Source organism: Prunus avium, chromosome 8 (assembly GCF_965620075.1).
Source record: "Prunus avium chromosome 8, drPruAviu1.hap1.1, whole genome shotgun sequence".
Taxonomy (NCBI): domain Eukaryota; kingdom Viridiplantae; phylum Streptophyta; class Magnoliopsida; order Rosales; family Rosaceae; genus Prunus; species Prunus avium.
Window position 1 is genome coordinate 7,348,655 of NC_142291.1, and position 22,103 is coordinate 7,370,757.

Here is a 22,103-nt window from a genome sequence, read left to right on the forward strand (position 1 = left end):
AAATTGAAGACATTTAGGTCTTCACTTGGGGCTGCCGACATTGGTGTAGAGGATGAGAAAAGTCTTGCATTTCACATTGAGCAGCAGTTGATTCATTTAGGGGGTGTATCCGATTCTAACTTTTAATGACTTTTTGTGAGTTACTTTTATAGAATTGACAAATTTTTAATGACTTTTTGTGAGTTACTTTTATGAGAAAAGTTTTACATACTTCTATCTACTATTTTTAATATTTATTTTATGAATAGTATTTATTTATTTTTAATATTTATCATAGAGTAGTATAACGAAAAAAGAAATTGCTTCTAATATTTATGTTTTGTATGGTGAATTAACTAGTCTGCATATGGAACAAGTAGCCAAAAAAAAAAAAAAAAAAAAAAAAACAATTGGATGCAATAGTGTAAAAGCAAAGAAATATTTTTCCATGTCTAAGAACTTTTCACTTGAGAACAATCAAGTATGGAGAAAATAAGGTTGCTGCTCTTCGATGCAACTCAAATATAGGGTGTGCCATCAATATTATGGATTAAATTAGTTTAGTTTGTAGAGCTGGGTCTTGGGGAAGAAGGGACGGATTATCAGATTGCTGGAACGAAGTTGAGATCCTCAAGACCTTCTAGGCAGGGACGAATGCAGCTAATGGGCTGTATGGGCTATAGCCCATGCCAAAAAAATTTTGATTTTTAAATGTGATGTAGTCTTAGCCCAAAAAAAAAAAAATATCTATAGCTAAATAGAAGGGATAGCCCACTTCGTACCTGCATTCACAGTAAACAGAGTCAAAACTACTTGAGTGGGACAGAAAGCATCAATTCATGAGGGTGAAAACGCAAAGAAGCCAAGACATTTCTTGGGGGTCTCATTCTAGTTCTATCAAAAGTTTGATTTATTTATTTGGTGCAACCAAGACACTTCTTGATGAAATAGGTCGTAATGGACTTACATCACAATTTCGTGGGGAAGCTGAGAGTATTTATATTGCCATGATGTCGTTTGCATTTGTTTTTTCCTTATTTTTGTTGTAAAAAACTATGGGATTGCATGTTTATTTAGTGATTTCAACTCTTTCAAGCCTAGAAGGGTGCAACTCAAATAGTTGTATTATGTATTTGCATTGCATGTTTATTCTATATTGTCTTTTTTTATTAGTTTATATCTTATGTACTATATGCATTTTGAGGGTATGGCTCAATATGTCCCCCATGATTAGGTGTATAATTTTTGTTATCAATGAAATTCACTCGTACCGTCGAGTTTGTTTATAAGGGAAATCCAGCCCAATGTATTTCGAAATCCTGGATTCGTCCATGCTTCTAGGAGTATATGGGAGATACAAGTAATTGACTTTTCCTCAAGAACTTTTCCACACGCATAATTGACTTTTCCTACTTTGATAATGATATCCAACTTTTAGTTTTCCACACACATAATAGACTCTTAACAAGCTCCTAGCTGCTGCTCATAGTTCATAGGACATCCTATTTATCATCAATAAGCTTGAGTTATGGCGGATCGGACTCAACAGCCATAAGGTTAGCTATTTTTCTCCCTTTAATTCCTGATTGAATAGTTAGTTTCTTTCTCTAACTCTCAGAACTTTTTTTCTTTTCTTTTTTAGGAAAACTTTTCTATATATAATTAAACTTTTCTATATATTCGCAGGAGTACGTACTCAATATTATTTGGAGCTAATTAACTGCGGTTTAACGAGAGCGAGCTACTTGGGTTTGTGAATAATTCATACACTTCAGAGAGGATCTTGCGTCACAAATAAGCTCGAGACATGATCAATCCGGTTGATGAAGTATCAATTGAATTGAGGTTAATTTCTTTATGTACTCTAAGACCTTTTTCTTTTTCATTTTCTTGAGAAGATTTTTCTTTTTCATTAAGTAGATGTTTTATGAAACAATAAGGTCTCGCATTTGCAGTGGCTTTAAACATGTTTTATTAGGATCACGCATGTATCGTAGTCTTGTAGATGGCTTTAATCCAATCCACCCTCCCAAAAAGAGCGTCAACAATGTTAATTTGTTGTGTCTTGTTCAGTAATCCAGATGAGGAGGGGGAATCTTCCAAGCTCAAGGAAGATGGAGGACACGGAAGAATAAGTAGTGCTGCAGCAAAGTGGGATGTCATATTTACCGTATCATCTGCATTTGCTGTGTTTGTTGATCCTTTGAGCTGCTACGTCCCCATCATCATCGACGATAGCACGTGCTACAATTGGGACCAAACCTTGGTGTGGACATTTTTGGCCTTACGATCAGCCGGCGATCTATTTTATGGAATGGACATTTTCGTTTTCATAAAGCGACCACGTCACGGCAATGTTAATGCCAAGCCATTTGGGGCCTCCTGGACAAAGCATTTTGGCGGTCCTGATTCCAAAATTTGGAAGGTGTTGAATGGCAAGAAATCACTTAGGTTCTTAGGCATTGTACCTCGCATTTGTGCTGCTCTTCCCATTCTACAGGTATATAAGATCGTACCTAAGAGAAGCTACAGCTATCTTATCTTGTAAATAATATAATTTTAATAAATAAATAAAAACAAAGCTACTCATGCTAGAGTTATGCTGTCAACAACTGGAATATTATCTTGCCTATTTCTCAACATCTATAAACATTTATCTTTATATGTTAACAATGATTTAATATTGGTTACACACAGTAATCAAATTTTAACTGTTGGCTTTAAATATGTCCAGGCAGTCATACTCATTGGATATTATACATACCTTATTAGCATTTACAATGATGTATTTTATCTAATTCTAATCCAATATACTCTACGGGCTTATAACCTCTACCGATGGCTCGTTCAACATGCTGACATACAGACCGCAGTAAACAGATTTCTTAAAGCGGCTCTGGACTTCCTTCCATTCGTCATTGCTGCTCATGTAAGTTTCAATCTTATCTTCCACATTTAAAGAAAAAAATAATCAACTTGTTCTTAATTTGCATAAGAGAAACTAGATATTGAGACCCTCTGCTGTTTGGAATTTATATAATAGAATTTCAAATTCTAATTCCATATTTCAAAATATGGAAAAAGAGGGTGTTGGTCATACTTTATTTGTTTGATAAAATAAAGGTGTGGAGGAGTTTGTGTTTTTCTAAAACTTAATATGAAGAGTGGTGGGGTGTGTGGTATTAAGTTGGATGACCTTTTCTGTCTTTCTACACAATAATAAAACTTAAGAGCTTAATGATTTAAGTATTAGGATGAACAAAGAAAAGTGTGGGGTTTAAAAAAAAAACTCTTATTTTATTTATTCGAAAGCGATGTTAATTATCTTTCCTGCGTTATTGGTAGTCAGACCTCTCATGCGATGTGGGTTAATCTCAAAGAACGATTTGCTAGTAGAACATGAAAAAGGTGCAGAATTTACATACAACATGGAATAGTCTGTAAGAAGGTTCAAGTTTTAGCGAAGATAGATGTGAAATGCTTGAAAAGAGTTCTCTTTGACATGATATTTTGGTTGTTCTTTGTTTCTGAAAACTAGAGCACCAAATGCTGTGGGTGTTGAGATAAGGAAATCCCAGAGCTTCCATTACCAAAGAGCTTCCAATGAGAAGATTATCGGATTTGGTTTAGGGTATTGATTTGGTGCAGTGTGATAGAGTGTATAAAGGTGTATCAAAGTATGTTTAGTAGTTAAATAGGTTATACTTAATTAATTTTACATTTTGATTTAATATTATGGTGTATTTAATTAATTTTAAGATTGGTTTAACGGCCCCTTGATTATTAACTATGTGCTTGTCGGTTCTTTTCAGCTATTCGGAGCCTTGTGGTACTTTTTTGCTGTGGACCGAAAACTAGTTTGTTGGGCGGAGCATGTTTGTAAATTTAATAATATTTGTAGTCGTGAAACGTATTATGAATTCTTCTATTGCAGTAGCTCCACTCCACTCCACAATATGATGTTCAATAGCTCCCTTCTACAAAAGTCATGTGCTGTACAACTTTCAGCAAATATAACAAGTTTACCTTTCGATTTTGGTATATATCTATACGCTCTCCAATCTAATATGACAAGCACAAGAGATCTTCCACTGAAGATGTTGCAATGTTTTTGGTGGGGCCTGAGGAATCTGAGGTTTGTATATTTATAAGGCTTTTTAACTTTTCATGATCTCCCACTTTGAGCTAGGTAGCAGATGAAATTTTCATTATAACTTGCGATATAAACTTATCAAATATATTGCTTTTTCATTTTCTTTTTGCAGTTCTTTTGGTTCAAACCTCCAGACGAGTTTCTTTAAGGACGAAATCATCTTTTCGATTCTGATCTCTATAAGTGGCTTGGCACTATTTTTAGTGTATCTCAATTCAAGGGTGCAGGTTGGTGGTTAAACAAAATTGATGTCCTTTTTTTGTTTGACAAAGTGATATTCTAAACTAAATTTATGTCTTTAAACTTGAAGCTCCTCCATATAAATTTCCGTATTAATTCTTGTGTATCTATAAAATTAATAATTATATACAGGGATCGAAAAAAATGTCGAATCACCTCAAATTGCGACAGAAGATTGAAATTTTATATCCAGACATGGTAGAGCAAATACGTAATAAGCACCGTCTTGGCTTGGCTTCACTAAAGAAAGTAAGTAGTTGGGTTAATTTGCTCTGATTCTTTCTATTAAATTTTGTTCAACACCAATAAATTATACGAGATTGGTTGGTAGGTGCCGTTGCTTGAAAGTAGAGATGAGAAAGTGTTAAAAGCAATCTGCAAGAATCTTAAGCCGGTGACTTATGGCGAGGATGTTTATATCATTCGAGAGGGAGAACCACTTCGAAAGATGCTTTTCATCACAAGAGGCACTGCATTGACCTACACAACTACTAAGGGTGGAACAAATGTGTGCAAGTCCCTTGAGAAAAGTGATTTCTATGGAGAAGAACTTATAAATTGGGCATTCAAATTTTGCTCATTTTCTGAGTTACCTATCTCCACTACAACTCTTATGTCCCAAACAAAAGTTGAAGCATTTTCAATTAGGGCCCACAACTTCAAGTCAATTGTCGCTCAATTTTGGTGGCATTTTCAGAGGGAGCTTCCTCGTTCTCAATTGGAGCATTTTGCAGCTTCTTCTTTACAGGCATTCTGGCGCCACCGTCGTGCACAAGCTAAGGGCCCAACTGGATGGGACAAACTTAAATTAAATTAGCCAAAACTACGACATATAAAAAAAAAAAGAAAAAAAAAAGAGTGTAATAAGCAAATGAACCAACTACTTTTTTTTTTCCTTATCTTGTGTGGGTATTTTGTTTGTGTTTGCGTTGCTTTGTTGTTTTCGATTGTTTACTATTTGTCGTCCTTGGTTCGTTCCCTTCCAATGTCAAGGTGTGGACTGCTCTGAATTTGTTTTGGACTTTGTAACACTCAATAATTTATTGTCGTTTAAGAGTTGTGCTTTGTTTTGAGTTTTTTTTTAAACTGCTTTTCTTCGGCCTTGGCCCTTTTTGTATATGACAATACTAAAGAAGTCAAATTTGCTTGCTAAAAATATTAAGTGTCTTTTGACCCCTAAGGCAATAGATGTTGTAAGAGTGTTTTCATTTGGCTAATTTACGCAAACACTGTTTTTGCATTTAATAATAGTAATAATAATGATAGAGTGCCGCTATTTTCATCTTTGTTCTATTTTCCCACCCATCTATTTCACCCAATTTTTCCCTCAGAGCCATAACTTCATTGTCTTTTTTATCAATTTTTGTATGTAACCTGTTGGACATGGTTCCCAAATTCCTAAGCTTGCTCTGATTCTCTTGCACCTGAGCTTCCAAGCTTAGAGCTTTTAAGTAAACTAGCTTAACAGTAACTAGAACACGTGCTACCCATGCATGTGATAAACTAACAACCTTTACAACTGACTTGTACGGTCATCACTATAAATACCAAAGAAAAGAGTTTAATTTGAATCCTTTATTTTGTGGTGTGTTCTTATGTTTATATATGCCAATATGGCACACATTTTTAGTGCAAAGAACAAAATCTAACTAAAAATGTCTACATGCTTTTCTCTCATACATCTTTAATCTAATTTTGCCTCCACAAAGATATATGGTCGAGTTTGATCTTAAGCACCTAACAAAAAAATGCAGAAAACTTGAGGCAGAAAATGGAGGAACAATAAAGAGACTGGCCTTTCTTGATGCTCAAGGCTCCATATTTTCTCATGATTCATGAATGACCTAAGCTCCAAATGGAGGAGCAATAAAGAGACTCGCACTTGAACACTATTAAGGCCTATTAGTCAATTATTAGCAACCCCAAAACAAAGTTTGACTTGCTTGCTATTTGTTTATATTGCTTTTTACATTTGATTTTGGTGGGTTGAGAGATGGCTTTTGTAATGGTTAGTTTAGGAGATGTGAGAACAAACTTTACTATTTCTAGTTTAACAAGAGCGACCGCGCTACCTGGGTTTGTGAATAATTCGTACACTTGACAGAGAGGATATTGCGTCACAAATAAGCTTGAGATATGATCACCCCAGTTGATCAAGTATCAATTCAATTGAGGTTAATTTCTTTATACCTTCTTCAGCTTGCTTGATTCTTTTCATCACTTATATATCTGTTAATTTGTTGTGTCTTGTTCAGTACTGAACCAGAACAGAGTATAAGTGCTACACAAAAATGACCAGAATCGAAGGAAGTTGTCGAGGCACATGGTCAAAATCACCGTTCAAAATGGGATATGACCTTTGCAGCATCATCTGCATTTTCTGTATTCATTGATCCATTGATCTGTTATGCTCCTGTACTCATCGACGATCATCGCGCGTCTGCTATTGGGACCAAACGTTGTGTTACGATCAGCCCGCAGATCTCTTTTATGCGACGGACATTTTTGTTTTCCTAAGTAGAAGTCATGCTGAGCCATTTGCGACTTCCTGGACAAGAATTATTGGCGGTCCTCATATGAAAATTTGTAAAATCTTGAATGGTCAGAAAACACTTTGGTTCTTACGCATTCCGCCTCGCATTTGTGCTGCGCTTCCCATTCTACAGGTGAGATTTTGTACCCAATTAAGACAACTAAGAAAAGAGAAGATAAGCTAGCTAACCAGCCTTTCGATTATTATATTTGAGATATTACATTCTATATTTATACTCAAACTATAAGATATCTTCCTAGTGGTTACAATGAAACGAAAAAACCCATTATATCCTAATAAAGGCTAATAACAACATAATTAGCTAAAACACTTCCTTCCCCTGTATATTCGATTATTATATTTGAGATATTACAATCTATATTTATACTCAAACTATAAGATATCTTCCTACACTACTACAAAATAGTTAAACCACGACACAAAATAGACGACAGTGCATTTTAAAACCGTCGTTATGTTTTAAAAGACGACGGTGTTTTTAAAACCGTCATAATATATCATCTTATACACTACTAGCGTTAGATTGATTTTTAAAAGATGACGCTTGTCACTAATAAGTGTCGTCTTTTAAAAATCAAGTAGCCTTTTTTTGTAAAGACGACGGTTTTTTTGAACGAACTGTCATCTATTATATGTAAAAACGACGGTTTTTTTAAAGAACTGTCGTCTATTATATGTAAAGACGACGATTTTTTTTAAAAACCATCGTTAATTGTAGGCAAAATACGACGGTTTTTATTTACAAAAAAAGGCCACTTGATTTTTAAAAGACGATGCTTGTCACTAACAAGCGTAGTCTTTTAAAACACGCTAAAAAAAGGCCGATTAAGTGAATTTGCGCTCGACAAATTTTCAAATTTTCCCTCCTTGAAACCCTCCTTAGCTTTGAAAACCTTATCTCTCCCTCCTTGAAACCCTGCTCAGCCCTCTAAAACACCCTCATGAAACTCTCTACAAAATCATCATAAAATCGACCTAAAATTCATATTTCTCCATGTCTGTGTGAAAACCTTATCTCTCCCTCCTTGAAACCTCCTAAGCTCTTCTCTCTCTCCTTCCTTGAAACCCTCATGAGATCTCTGAAACACTCCCCCTCTCACCTTTCTACTCCTCATGCGTACCTACCAGCCATCGACGCCGCGACACCATCGACCCCATCATCTTCTTCGCATCAGTCATCACCAGCCGTCATCGACGCCATCTTCATCCCAGACTTCATCGTCACTCGCAAACTGACACCGTGAGGTCTACACCACCACCAAGAAGACATACAACCTCTTCGACAGCAAAGAAATCAGAGAGACGGGCGAAGAGGTGACGGTCATCGTCACAGTCAATGATGACAATGTCCTTAAGAACAGGTCTAGAGACTTGGCGAGAGGGGGAACACCTAGAATATCAGATCTGCCATCGGACCTCAAGCGACAGATTAGAGAGACAAAGGAGAAGATGAGCTGATCAGAGAGACAAATGAGAAGATGAGCTGGTCTTTGATGTCACAAACTATACATGGGGTAAGATCCTTTTCATAGGATTTATTTTTTTTGCTGCCTTTTGTGAAGTGTATGTTGATATCTGACTTTTGTTAGGTTGGTGGTTTATAGTCTAAGCTTTTCATAAAGATTTTTTGTTAGTTATGCAATTTAGGATTGACTAGTTGTTTGCTCTTTGCATAAGCTTGCTCTTCTATCTGATAAAGCTTTATGTTTGATGTTCTTATCCTAGTTAGATTAGCTCTTTCAATTTGTAAGAGAACAAGACTATAGATGTTTTAAGTGCACTACTGTGTAGGAAGAGAAGTTAAGGAGAATGTAGTCTCCTCCTATATTGAGAGAAGGAACAAAACAGAGAGTTTTTTTCCCTTCAGCTTTCTTCTCCTTCTTTATTATGCTTTGAGTGCTTTAGTTAGATAAAAAAAACTCCAAGACTTTTGCTTTGGTTATTGTGTTTTATTTTTTCCTGAATTAATTGTTTATTGTCATGTAAATGGTGAATTGTAGGATTGGTAGAGCTGTACCATAATGGCAGCCATGGTGTGGAAATTGAAGGTCTAGCAAAAGTTCACATCGAATGGGCAACATTTATGAGCAACCACATGTCCTTCCTCTCTTTATAAGTATAGGTTAATGCTATGGATATGATATTTTGTATGGATATAGTAGATATCAAGATTAGTAAACTATGTAATTACTATTGAATATTCAAGTTTTATGAAAGAAACAATGTTTGAGTATATACATGTATGGTGTGGATAATAGCAGATTTGGACATGAATTTATTACTCAGAAAGCATTGTGGTTGTTTTCCTAGTTAAAATCGTTCTATAGAACCATTGGGAAAAAAAAAAAAAAAAAAAAAAAACTAAAATGTAAAATCACATCAGTTTTACAGATAATACACCGTCATCTTTAGAGTTAATGGACGATAGTTTTTATCACACCGTCGTCTTTAGACATAATAGACAACGGTTCTTTTCAAACAATTGTCGTCTTTACCATAAATGACGACGGTTTTAACAAAATACAGACGTTTTTACTCATAAATGAAGACGGTTTTAACAAATGACCGACGTTTTTACTCATAAATAACGACGGTTTTGACAAAATAATGTCGTTTTTACCCATAAAAGATGACGCTTTTTTGTTACAAACCGTCGTCTTTACCCATAAATAACGACGATTTTTAACAACAAACCGTCATCTTTACCCATAAATAACGTTGGTTTGTAACAAAAAAGCGTTGTCTTTACATAGAACAACGACGGTTTTACTAAAAACCGTCATCTCTACAGATAAACAACGACGGTGAAAAGCCGTCGTAGTTTGATACTCCAAAAGATGGCAGTCGATTTAACGACGGTTTTCAAAACATCACAACGACGGTGAATCCCCGTCATCTATTTCATTTTTTGTAGTAGTGCTAGTGGTTACAATGAAACGAAAAACCCATTATATCCTAATAAAGGCTAATAACAATATAACAGCTAAAACACTAATGTGTTGTCATTGAAGACCCTTAACTATGGTAACTCCCGTAACCCCCTAACACTCCCCCGCAAACTTGACGTCGGAGAGGTGACAAGTTTGGAAATAAGACTTGAAAGAAAGAGGAGGAATGGAAACAAAAGAAAATTCATCACATATGGAAAGCAAAAAGGGATGCGTGCAAAGAGAAAAGAAGGAATATTTGAAGGGAATAAAGGGGTTAAGAGAGGATGCAGCACAACAGTAGAGGATAGGAGGTGAAACCAACTTGGGACACAGAGAAAAGAAAACGAGAGCATGGGCAAGTTTGAATTTCAAAGCACCATAGAAACAATAAGGTATGGGGAAGAAAACCACGGGAGAACAAAGAAGTAATAAAGAAAAGATTATTACAAGAGGATAGAGGCCCATATAGATTAAAATAAAGAGGGATGATTGACCCCAAAAAAAAACAATAATAAGAAATAAAGGAGGAAACCAAGTGAGACAGAGAAAGGAAAAGAGAGTGTGGGCAAAACACAGAGAGAAACATCAAAAGGAGAAAGTAGTCAAGAGAGGGAGATAGAACACAAGATGTGAAGGAGCGCATGGGCTCATGAAAGGAAGGAAACTGAAGATGCCAGAGACAATCCATGACGAGGAGAGAGAAAACAAAATTGAAAAGAAGAGAAGAGAATACCCCAATAATATAAAAGAATTATAAAGAAAAGAAGACAATACCAGTAACAGAGAAGAAGAAAGGCATCGCAAAAGAGCAGCGAAGAAGATATAGACCAACAGTAAAATCAAAGAAAGAGATTGGGCTTAAGAGGGGATGAGAACACCGGTTGAGCAGAGATAGAGCGTGAGAGGCCGATAGCAACACAGGGGACAGGGCTTGAGTGGCCGATACCAAGTCGGCAACACAGGGGAAGGAACATGGGCTGTACAAAGGGAACACCGGTAGTGTAGCACGGCAGAGAAAGCTCGGCGAGCGTTGACGAGGCTCACAGAGGAAAGAGAGACGGCTCGGTGAGCGATGACAGGCAGCATCAACAAACAAGGGGAAAGTATGGAAACCACGATAGAGAAACCGTCAGAAATACATGAGGTGAGCATTGACAAGGCTCGCGGAGGGAAGAGAGACAGCTTGGCGAGAGAAATGGCGCGAGGGAGACAAAGAAGTGGACAAAGATTTCAAGAGAAAGAGAGAAACCAACAATAGAAAGGTGTGGTCTCTGAGGGAAAACAAAGATCTGGCCATCATGTCAAGAGACAGACATGGATGAGGGTGGGTCTAGGTATCTGAAGAGTGGAAGAGGCACTGAGCTATGGAGGAGAGGGAAAAAAAAACGATATTCATCTTTGAGAAGAGGAGCGGAAAAAGGACTATACACAAACAAACACCCTTACGGGTGAGGAGTGCCAACGACTCTTAATGTTGGAAATTGGAGGATCGCTAACGGCGTTAGCTATTAGCTCTGATACCATGTAGAAACTGATTTTCCCTTATATTATTCCTATGATCATTATGCAATATTTATATACAAGTATGTAGAGAATAATATGAAGTTACAACAAGCCATTATCATAAACATAAATATGGAGTTATGGCCTAATAACAATGTAACTGACAACTGACCATTTCCTATAATAAGTAGGATTAACTATTGTAACTGAAATACTATTGTAACTTCCTAATGCTCCCTCGCAAATCGAGCTCACACAGCATAGCAAGATTTGAATGAAGAAACTACATAGTAATGGAGATGGCGGCAGCAGTTGATTGTAGTATTCCAGTAAGGGGAACCAAAAAGATGAACTCCAATCTCCAGAGTTGCAACAACGACATGAGAGAAACAAAGTAAACATAACGCTCATTGAAAGGCTTGAAGTGAAGGAGCGTATGGGCTCATGGAAGGAATGAATAAAATGACGAGCTGACATACAAGTCAAATGGACCTAGGAAACAACTTTAGGTAGGAATTATCCTCTAGGTAGGATAAAGAGTATGTGGTAAGCGAGAAAAGAAGTAGCCATGTAGAAGAAAAAAAAAAGGTTGCCCAAAATAAATAAAAAAGTTACACCCATAGGAAGAGAGGAAGTGGAAAAAAAAGTTACACCCACTTCCGTCGACTTTTTGGGGTAGGTCCAAGAACAAAAGTTGCTCCACTCTATGTGCTGATAATGTAGGTATAAGTCTTGACTGGTGGTTTGGAGATTTTTCGATCGCCGGAAATTAATCCTCATGTCGTGCCACTTTTTGGCCGGTCTTAGGGTCCTAAAATAATCCTCATGTCGTGTCTAGCACGACGGTATGCTTGGATATGAATTTGGTTATCATTTGATCATCAATCGGATATCGCATATTAGGTGTTATCCGGGTTCAGTATGTTTGGACCGTTGGATCGACTCCAATTTAAAATATGTTGATTTATGCATCCCTAGGAGCGTGTAGGAATTCGCATATCGTGAATCAGAGCCTCGGATGTTCTGATTCAATAACTTAAAGTTGCGTTAAACAATAACTGTTTGATCGTGAGCAATCCAATCGTTCGATTCGGACCAAACTTGCAGGATAGGTATAGTAAACCTTGTTGAACCCGTAGGAACTCTCAGATTGGAAATGGGAGGTCGTGGGCCCCACGGGCCCAGTTGACCTAATTTAGAAAGTTTGACACTCGGTTGACCGTAAGTCTTTCGAGATAGTTTCACCTTTGAGAAGTGTTAAACGACCGTGTAAACGAGGCTTGACTGTTTGTGGACTATTTTGATTACGTTTTGATTATGAGTTTATGTTATAGTGTTTTATGATATTCTTGGGTGTCATTCGGAAATTTGAAGTTTATTTTGTTATTTATTTATTTATTATTATTATGAGTATTATTAAAGTATTTGACTGGGTGATATTGGATTATTCATATGTTATGAGTATTCGGTAATTGCTTTTACTTTCTAAGGATATTATACTACGTTTGCTTGTGTAAAATTGGGAACGACTTATCAACTGGATTTTGAAGTGAATGATAAATTAATTAAATGTCTAAATATACGCTTATATTTAATATATGTACTCAATGACTTGAAGTCGATGAATCATGAATGCTAGTACTCAATGGATTTGTGGAATAAGGGAAAGTTTATGATAAGTTTCGAAATATGATTTTCAAACCCACCACAAAAGTACCCCGGCAGTTGCCTTGAAACAGTTTGTCATTTATGATAATGCCCCACAAGTTTCGGAGAAGCCTGAACTGTGTGGTACGAGGATATGCGTTCTCAGGCTGATTACATGTACCCCGAGTTTTGCGAGGAATGCAGCTTAGGTTGACTAAGGGTCCCTTGAGTCTTGCAAGGAATGCGGCTCGAGTCGACTTTGTGTTCCCGAGGCCTACGAGGAATGCGGCTCAGGTCGACTTTGTGTTCCCGAGGCCTATGAGGAATGTGGCTCGGATTGACTTGGTGTTACCGAGGCCTGCGAGGATGTGTCACATTATGTGACACAAGGAATTGAAGGTATACTATGGGAATTCAATAGAAAATCATGGGATTGACGGAATCTTATCGGAATTGACGGAATATAAATGGGGTACACCTAGGTGGAGAATAATTGGGTTTTAAGAGTTTTAAACTAAAATTGAGGATTTTATCTTGATATTTTTGGGTAAGAGTTTTAATACATATTTTTCTGATTTTTATGGGGCAATGAATGAATCGTTTTGTTCTTCATTTGCGTACATGAGCTTTATGTGAGTTTTGAGGGAAGAATTAAAAGTACTTTATGAGTTTGTTTGTTTTTACATATGATTTATGCAAGTAAAACATAAATTGATACATGGATTTGAGGAAATTCTTTGAGTAGCCTACTTATGTGCAAATATAATAAATGAAAGAACTACGTATGACTTGATCCCTCAGTAAGGGTACGTAGACAACTTAGAGTTACTAGGTGTAGCCACAAGTTCAAGTGTTGAAAGGTTGTTCTGCTAAGCTATTTTGAAATTGTTAACGTACTCTTGATGTTCTAAAAATAGAGATCAGTTTCAGATGGCAAAATGATTTATTTGGGTTAAAGAGGCCTAAGGCCAAAATGATGTGATGTTTGGTTGCATGAATTCTATTATTGTGCATGCTGAACGTTTGGGATTATAAAAATCATGTTTATTACAGGTAAAATTTTTGGGAAACAAACGAAGTCAAATTTGAAGTTTTTTTTTGGTTTTTGGTTAGAAGGGCAATTCGGTCCAAAGTGTTCCGCACCTGCTAGGTGTCGGGTGTGGGGGTCTTTTTGTTCCAGCAGCCTAACGAATGGGCTGGGCTGTTGTAAGGAGCGAAAATGGGTGAAATTACCCCCAGTGTCTGAGTTCAAAGATCAAGCCCCGAGAATGCTTCGAAAGGACGGTGAAGCCTTAGGAAACACCCCAGTTACCTTCACCAACAAAAACAACGTCTGCTTACAGATAGATTTTTAGCTTGGCATGAGAAGCTTGTGGCATGAGAGCAAAACCATCATGAGTTTAGCATAAACAGAGAGAAGGCTGTGAATTCCTATGAGGAACAGGGGTTCTAAGGAAAGGGAAGTGATTCTAAGAAGGTTGGCTAAGGGGGGAGAGAGATGGGAAGGAACGATGGGTGGTTTAAGTAATTTCCAGCAGCTTGACGAAAAGTCTGTCAAGATCTGGAATAGCTTGCTAGAAGAGGAAATTGGAGGAGATGGAGAGGTGTGGCTCAAAATTGAAGGGTTCCAGAGGTGAGAGATGATGCTTGCTCTCTGGGTCTGGTTTGCTTGCCTTCGATTGAGTCCTTTCTAATGGGTAGGAGACACTCCCTTTTATAGCCACTAGAAGCTCTCCTTTTTCAAGAAACCCTAATGGGTTCTCCTAATTTTTGTCAAGTCTCCCCTTTCCTTTCTCTTATCTCCCTTGGACTCATCCTATTTTGGTAAAAATCTCTCTGCCCAATCGCACAAAACAGGGTTTTTGGGGGCTCTAAGGCTTTTCCCGCAGCTGCTTCAGTGGTGATTTCCTATCTTTGGTTATCACCTCTCCTTCTTTCCTCCCCTATTTCATGGCAAGGTCTGGTAAAGGAAGGAGATAGATAACTTTGGCTGGTCTGAAGGGTGTTTTGCTCAAGTATCCCTTGGTTCTTTGATGACTTGCGTTGGGTTTGTCTTTGACATGTGTTGGAGTCTGAGCGTACAAACATCTCTTGGTTTTCTATCATGGTTTCATTTCAAACCATGTGCTGTAGATTTTTTGATATTTTCTAAGCTACTTGGGCCATTTCCTAAAGTAATGGGTTAGCCAATTAAGAGAATGGGTTAGCCAATTAAGAGAATGGGCTAATCTCTTTAGGTGATGGGCTATTTTATCAAAATGATGGGCTAATTTCCCTAGAGTATTGGGCTGGTTTTTTCTAGAGTATTGGGCTTTTTCTCTCTTTTATGCTTACCCATATATTTGGGCTCAATAAATGGGCTTGAGTTTTGGGGCTCCCAAGCGACCCAAAACTTCCATTTCTCGGCTCATCCATGGGCCTCATGAAAGCTCGTTACCATCCATACCACAAGCCACTTAGCAAGCCCCGGGCATTTGCGTGGCTTGGGCACACTTAAGCTTGTAGCGTGGCTAGGTGTAACATAATGATGTTCCGCTTGGCATGGCGTGTCGATTGGCGTCCTTGAATTTTATCGCCTTTGGAAAGGGATATGATGCTTGACGGGATAATTAGCATGGGTTCATGGAGCCAGTGCATTTTATAGGCTCGTTTCAACTCTCAGCATGACGAATTACATACTTATTTGGCATGACACGTGGATCATGACTTGTGCGAGCGTGTATGACGAATTTTCACATGCCCACACCGGGTTTCTTCTTAATAAGTCTTCGTACTGGGCCGGGAATTTATTCGGGCCCAACCTTGGATTTTTTGGGCCTCAACATCGGGCACGCACAAGATTCGACACTGATTCCAAAGTTGAATTTGGGTAAGGTCCTGTCATGCCCCCCTAGGTTCTTCAAATACAGAGAACCTGCTTCAAAACGACCGGTCACCAGTAGACAGTGACCAATCGCCAGAGGAAAACGATCAATTTTCTCCGTGCTGTCAAAATCTGGAGGAGGAAATTGAACTGTTTTATGAGATTTTGCCCGCTTCAACTCCAATACCACACCAATCACCTGCTGATGAAGTCATTCAGGTAACATCTTTCCCTAAAACTGATAACACTAATGAATAATCCCGTGATGATTTGATTTCAGAAGGCACAGAGCCTACATATAAGCTTCCAGAAAGGAAAAACCGTGGCAAACCTCGAGTACAATATGAAGCAGATCTTAAAGCCAAAGGGAAATACCTCATCAATAATGATATATCTCTCAACAGATTATTAGAGTCACGCGTGCACTACGTGAAGCAGTTGGCTGACATATCTGTTCCCAATAGTGTAACTGAAGCACTAGAAAACCCAAAGTATTCAAACCATATTCATATTTTAGCATGGTATCAGAGCCAGATTCATATAGGATCAATGGCATGACTTGTGGACTATTGACTTACTTTCCTTACACACCAAGAATTCCTATTATAACTGTAATTGATTTACTTTAATTCCTGATTTCCTACTGTAAATAGAAATATGAATTTATTATTTACTTGCCCATTCAGGTTTTGTTGTATTATAAATGTGACCTCCTATAAGGAAAAGAATACACAGAAAATTCCTACAAACAAATATTCTCATTAGGTTTCATATTTTAGCATATGTGAGCATCTTAAGTTGGTGAAGTAAAGCGAGGACCACTATATTTTGTAGGCGTGGGCACGGTCCGGTTTGGACCGGTTTTGTTAAAATATAGAACCTGAACCGAAAATACAGACCGGTTCGATTTGGACCGATTTTGCTTAAAATTCATACCAAAATCCGAACCAACCCGAACCTGCCGGTTTCCGGTTCGATTTCCGGTTCTCACGGTTTGGGCTTGCTGTAAAGCCCAGTTTGGTTTTTTTGTGTATTTAAGCTTCAAGACCATCTGATTTTTAAAATTTTTGGGCCTTAAACATCACAATTGGCCCAATTCCAATATTGAAACAACTACTATTCTTTGACAAAAATAATAAAACAATCCAATATTAATTTTAAAATTACAACCAACAAGAAAATACAAATTTAATTACAACCAAAAAACAAAACAATATAAAACTTACAACCTAAAAACAAAACAATAAAACAAATTTAATTACAAACAAATTACAGAAATAGAACATATTCAATTTTCTGCAGAGTCTTCAATCTTTCTTTTTATCCATGCTACTTCAGTACCTGTTACAACAACGTTCAAAGATTTGAATGCCACTGAAGAATGAAAAAATCGAAAGTAAAAATAGAAGAGTATCAAACCTCAGTAACATCAGCCCAAAATCATAAAAAATCTCAATACCATATCAGAAGAAAAAAAAAAATGAAACCAAAAGTTAAAGAAAAGCACCAAATGGCATGTTGACAAATAAATGTTATACGCATATCTACACAATGAAGACGCTGACCGGCTTCGGACTGGCTCTTTACCCAGATCTACAAGAACTTAACTCAGATCTCCAAGAACTTCACCCAGATCTAGAAGAGCTTCATCCAGATCTACAAGATGAACAAATATATATACAAAGAAACAAAAAAAATGAAGAGAGAAATAGAAATAGAAAAACAGATTGCAAAGAAAGAGATATAGAGGGTAAGAGAGAAACATAAAATCAAGGGAAAAAAAAATCATAGTAAAAGAAAATCAAAGAAAAAGAGGAAGAAAAAAGAAAATAAAGATGAAATGAGATGAGAAATAAATAATATGAGAGAAAGAAGAAAAAAGAACCGAGAGGAAAAGAGCCATAAGAGAGAAGAAAAAAGAAGTTCAAACCGGAGAGGAAAAGAGGCGGAAGAGAGAAGAAGGAAAGAAAAAGAGAGTTGAAAAATTCTAACAGGAAAGTAGAGAGAGTGCGTGAGAGAAAGAGAGTGGAATGAAGTGAGATTTGATAGGTTTAGGATATTAAAATATGGGTTGTTGGACTTGGGCTTTTTTGTTGGTATATTGAAATAGTTGGGTTTGGGCTTAAAAAATTTGATATTTTGAATATAAATATATATATAATATAAAAATATATATAAATTAATTCTATTGGACCGGTTTTGTAGAGTGGAAAACCGGAACCGGAACCGGTCTGAACCGGTTCGGTTTGGATTTGTCTCGGTTTTTGACTTTTTTAGTCAATACGGTTTTTTTCGGTTTTTTCCGGATTGATTTGGTTCGGTTTTGCGGTTTTGCGGTTCCAATGCCCACCCCTAATATTTTGCGAGAGGGAGAACCACTTGACAAGATGCTCTTCTACATATGGTTGACCAAATTGCCGACAGTAGTTTTTTTTAAAATGGTGACAGTTGCAATTTTTTTCCTTTAAGCATTGGTGGCGGTATTGTTACTTTTTGCTACTACAAATGAAAAAGTGTTTAGCAACGGAAAAGACCGTTGCTACACGTAAATAATAAGTCTTATAGCAGCGGGTGCACATGCCACCGCTAGAAATTAACCCACTTCAGATATCTTCTTCCCTCTTTGGAAACGAACTAATTTTAGAAGTCACATTTCGGAAAATAGAACAAATTCCGCTCCTCTTTATTGCTTTGATACAATTAAAACGCCCAATCTGTCCATCACTGTGGGTGGGGAAAAAAAAAATCAGTTCAGGCTGCCCCCTATAAAGACAACTCTTTTTTCCATTGACATATGCTAGCAGCTTCTTGTGTCATCATTTCTCAATGCTTCATCGTAAATTTGAAAGTGACCCTGAGAAATTCCACAGCCATGGGCGCAAGAGCTGAAGCTGCTGGAATAAACCATGCAAGAATGGGGATGTTCATAGGGCACCTTCAGCCATTTATATCAACACGCATTGCATCCAAGGGCGGTGCTGTGCACAGGGCAGGCTGGGTGCCTGCCCAGCCCAAATTTTTTCAAAATAAAAAATACCTACATGTGTTATAAGTTCATCTCAAAATAATAATAAAAACTAAAAGCATACCCTAGACATATATTGCCCATCCAGGTGGTCCCATATATTCTCTCTCCTTCTCTTTTGGCTATTAGACTTTTTGTTTCTCTCTCTCTTTCTCTCTCTCTCTTTGCTACTCGACCGCAGCAAGTTTCTACCCCCTTAATTTTTTTTTTTGGGATCAAATTCTCCCTCTATTGGCTGTTGGCTAAATCTTCTATTATCTTGGGTGGGCAACTTGGCAACAACATCTTCTCCTCTCCTTTTGTCAACAACAAGTATTATTCTCAATCTCTCCTTTGCTATATATCTTTAATTATAAGTTTATGGCTGAACTATTCTAGGGCTTTGATTTGGGATTTTGTTAAAATTGAGTATTTTAGGGTTTAGCTATGGATGAATTATAATTTTTGGTTTGGTATTGTTAAGATGTTATTATGAGAATTTGTTTGATTTTTTGTTGGTATGTTTGATTTGTTGGTGAGTCCTTACTTAGTTAGGATTTTGGTTCCCTATTTAGTTAGAATTTTGATTACTTACCAATTATTATTTAGTCCTATTGTAATAGAGATTTATTTCCTATTGTAATTTAGATATATTTCCTATTTTATTTAGAGTTAACACATCTTTGTTATTGTATAAATACCTCTATATTGGAGAAGAATAATAATATGAGTGTATCTTAGCATAACTGAATATTTGCCCTACTTTGTTTGACATGGTATCAGAGCCTAGGTTTTCTTGTGACCTGTGTTTGCGTTCTCCTTTCAATTTAAGTGCTCTCCTCCCCCCCTTGAAGGAGTGAAAAGAATATGTTTATTGACGTATCCCCATTAGCTTGACATATTCCCATGAAGATGTTGCTTATTTCTTGACTCCGACGACCTCTTCTCTTCAGGAGGAGAGGAGGAGTGAAGAGAAGTTGTGTTTGCGTGAATTAGCTAAAGTTGATATGGAAGAACTGTTGTTGTTGCCGTTGCTGTTGCCTCTACTACTGTCGTTGATGTTACTGTTGCCGCTATTGTTGCCGTTCATGTTGCTGTTGTTATGGTCATTGTTGATGATGTGCTATGGTCATTGCTGATGATGTTACTGTGTTTTGATCTGTCTCTACCCTAACCCTAGAGACTACCTATTTCCGTTGCACTATACATCTAGCTTATAATCCTAGTATGCCGCCGCCGCCATCTATCTTGCTACCGTCATCGCTGCCTATCTTGCTATTATCACCGCTGCTCATCTATTCCGTTGCAATTTAACCACCTATCTGCAATGGCTAATTCTGCTACATCTCAGTGTTAGTCAGTGCATGTTTCTCAAGTACTATTGATCATATGGCTCCATCGACCCCTTCTCTTCAAGGGGAGAGGGGGAGTGAAGAGAAGTTGTCTCTGCTGTTGCTGGTGCCAATGCCTTGTATCGATGTTGATAATGCCTGTTATGTCTCTGCCTTGTTGCTTCTGCTTGTTATGGTGCCAGTATTGTTGCTCATGCCTTTACTGGTGTGATTGCCTTGCCTTACCCTATTTTTTAGGGTTTGGTTTCTACCTTATCTTCTGCCGTGCTCATATGGCTTCTGTGTTCTGCCTTATCTGTTGCCGTGCTCACAGGGTTTCTGTGTTCTGCTATCTGCCTTATCTTCTACCGTGCTCACAGGGCTTCTGTGTTCTGCCTTATCTATTGTCGTGCTCACAAGGCTTCTGTGTTCTGCCTTATCTGCTGCCGTGCTCACAGGGTTTCTGTGTTCTGCTATGTGCCCTATTTTTTAGGGTTTGCTCTTGTGTTTCTGCTGCAAACTTTGCTTTATGTTGTCACTTGTTTCACTCATGGTTGACGAAAAGACCTTCTCTACAATTGGTGCTTCTCAAGTATGGTGTTCTGTGACTCGCTCGTCAAGTTGGGCATGCGAAATATCTTTGCCCAACTTGAGGGGTAGTGTTGGCGAGTCCTTACTTAGTTAGGATTTTGGTTCCCTATTTAGTTAGAATTTTGATTACTTACCAATTATTATTTAGTCCTATTGTAATAGAGATTTATTTCCTATTGTAATTTAGATATATTTCCTATTTTATTTAGAGTTAACACATCTTTGTTATTGTATAAATACCTCTATATTGGAGAAGAATAATAATATGAGTGTATCTTAGCATAACTGAATATTTGCCTTATTTTGTTTGACATGATTAAAATTCTTTTTACATATTATTCATAGGCTATCTTTTATTATGTCGGATCACAATCGGAATCCCAAAAGAACAACAAATTTGAATAGTGTTGTTTTGTATTGCATTGTATTTACTTTTACTTTTAGTTTTGCTTTTGTATTTGTTGAACTTTTATTTATAGATAGAGATGCATTTGAGGGTAAGGCTCATTATGTCCCCCTGACTAGGTATATCTTTTTATGTTTATTAATGAAATTCATCGTACCGTGGAGTTTAGTATGTAAGTTTTGCCCAACCGGCTTTTGAATCCTAGAACCACCACTGATTGCACCCAACCAGCTGTTGTACCTAAATTGACAGGAATATTAGATAGAAAAAAGAAAACAAAGTAATTTGCACAACCATCCGAGGAAAAAAAGAACCAATTATTTACTCTAAAATTAAGGTTCAAATGTGTTTTTTTAAAGATAACCCAATTTAAAGTTAACCTACTTGAATACGTTAACCTAGCATATACCTTAGCCAAAAAAATCCTCGCATCATATAGGAAAATCTGCTCTGCTCGACAAAAGAAAAAAAAACAAGCAGGTTATTGAATATCTACAGCAAGAGGAAGCGCTCTTAGAGGAAGAACAAGAAGGTAAAACCCCACAAGAGACAATACTATTGCTCATATTTTCTATTGATTTTTTTTTTTAATCTAATGGAGAACAAGCATTTTATTTATATGCTCTATTGATTATTTTTCCAGTATAGACATAAAGCACTAATTGAGTATTGAATTTCAGCACTTCAACCAGGTTCTATATATATATATATATATATATATATATATTAACTAGTATATGCATATAATCATATACATACATATATGAAAATATATGAATTCATCTCTCCATATATTTGACTTATTGCAGGAGTCAATATTATTTTGTGGTAGTGGTATTTTCACAAGCCCCTTGGTGCTGCTAGTAGTTCATAGGATATCGTATCATCAATAAGCCTAAGTT

The 22,103-nt window shown here is 37.0% G+C and overlaps 1 protein-coding gene across 2 annotated transcripts; it reads left to right on the forward strand.

Annotated features, from left to right (window-relative positions):
• Positions 1 to 1,317: 1,317 nt before the first annotated feature.
• Positions 1,318 to 5,438, forward strand: LOC110746092 (cyclic nucleotide-gated ion channel 1-like). Of its 2 annotated transcripts, none has more exons than XM_021946305.2 (8): positions 1,318 to 1,535; positions 1,666 to 1,824; positions 2,053 to 2,479; positions 2,714 to 2,908; positions 3,792 to 4,114; positions 4,245 to 4,359; positions 4,505 to 4,621; positions 4,704 to 5,438. In XM_021946305.2, exons 2-8 carry the CDS (start codon positions 1,787 to 1,789, stop codon positions 5,187 to 5,189), a joined length of 1,701 nt encoding a protein of 566 aa, XP_021801997.2. In that variant the 5' UTR covers positions 1,318 to 1,535; positions 1,666 to 1,786; the 3' UTR covers positions 5,190 to 5,438. The 2 variants fall into 2 exon arrangements, with proteins under 2 accessions (XP_021801997.2, XP_088101189.1); XM_088245063.1 differs by having other exon boundaries at positions 2,846 to 2,908.
• The last annotated feature ends 16,665 nt before the right edge of the window (positions 5,439 to 22,103 follow it).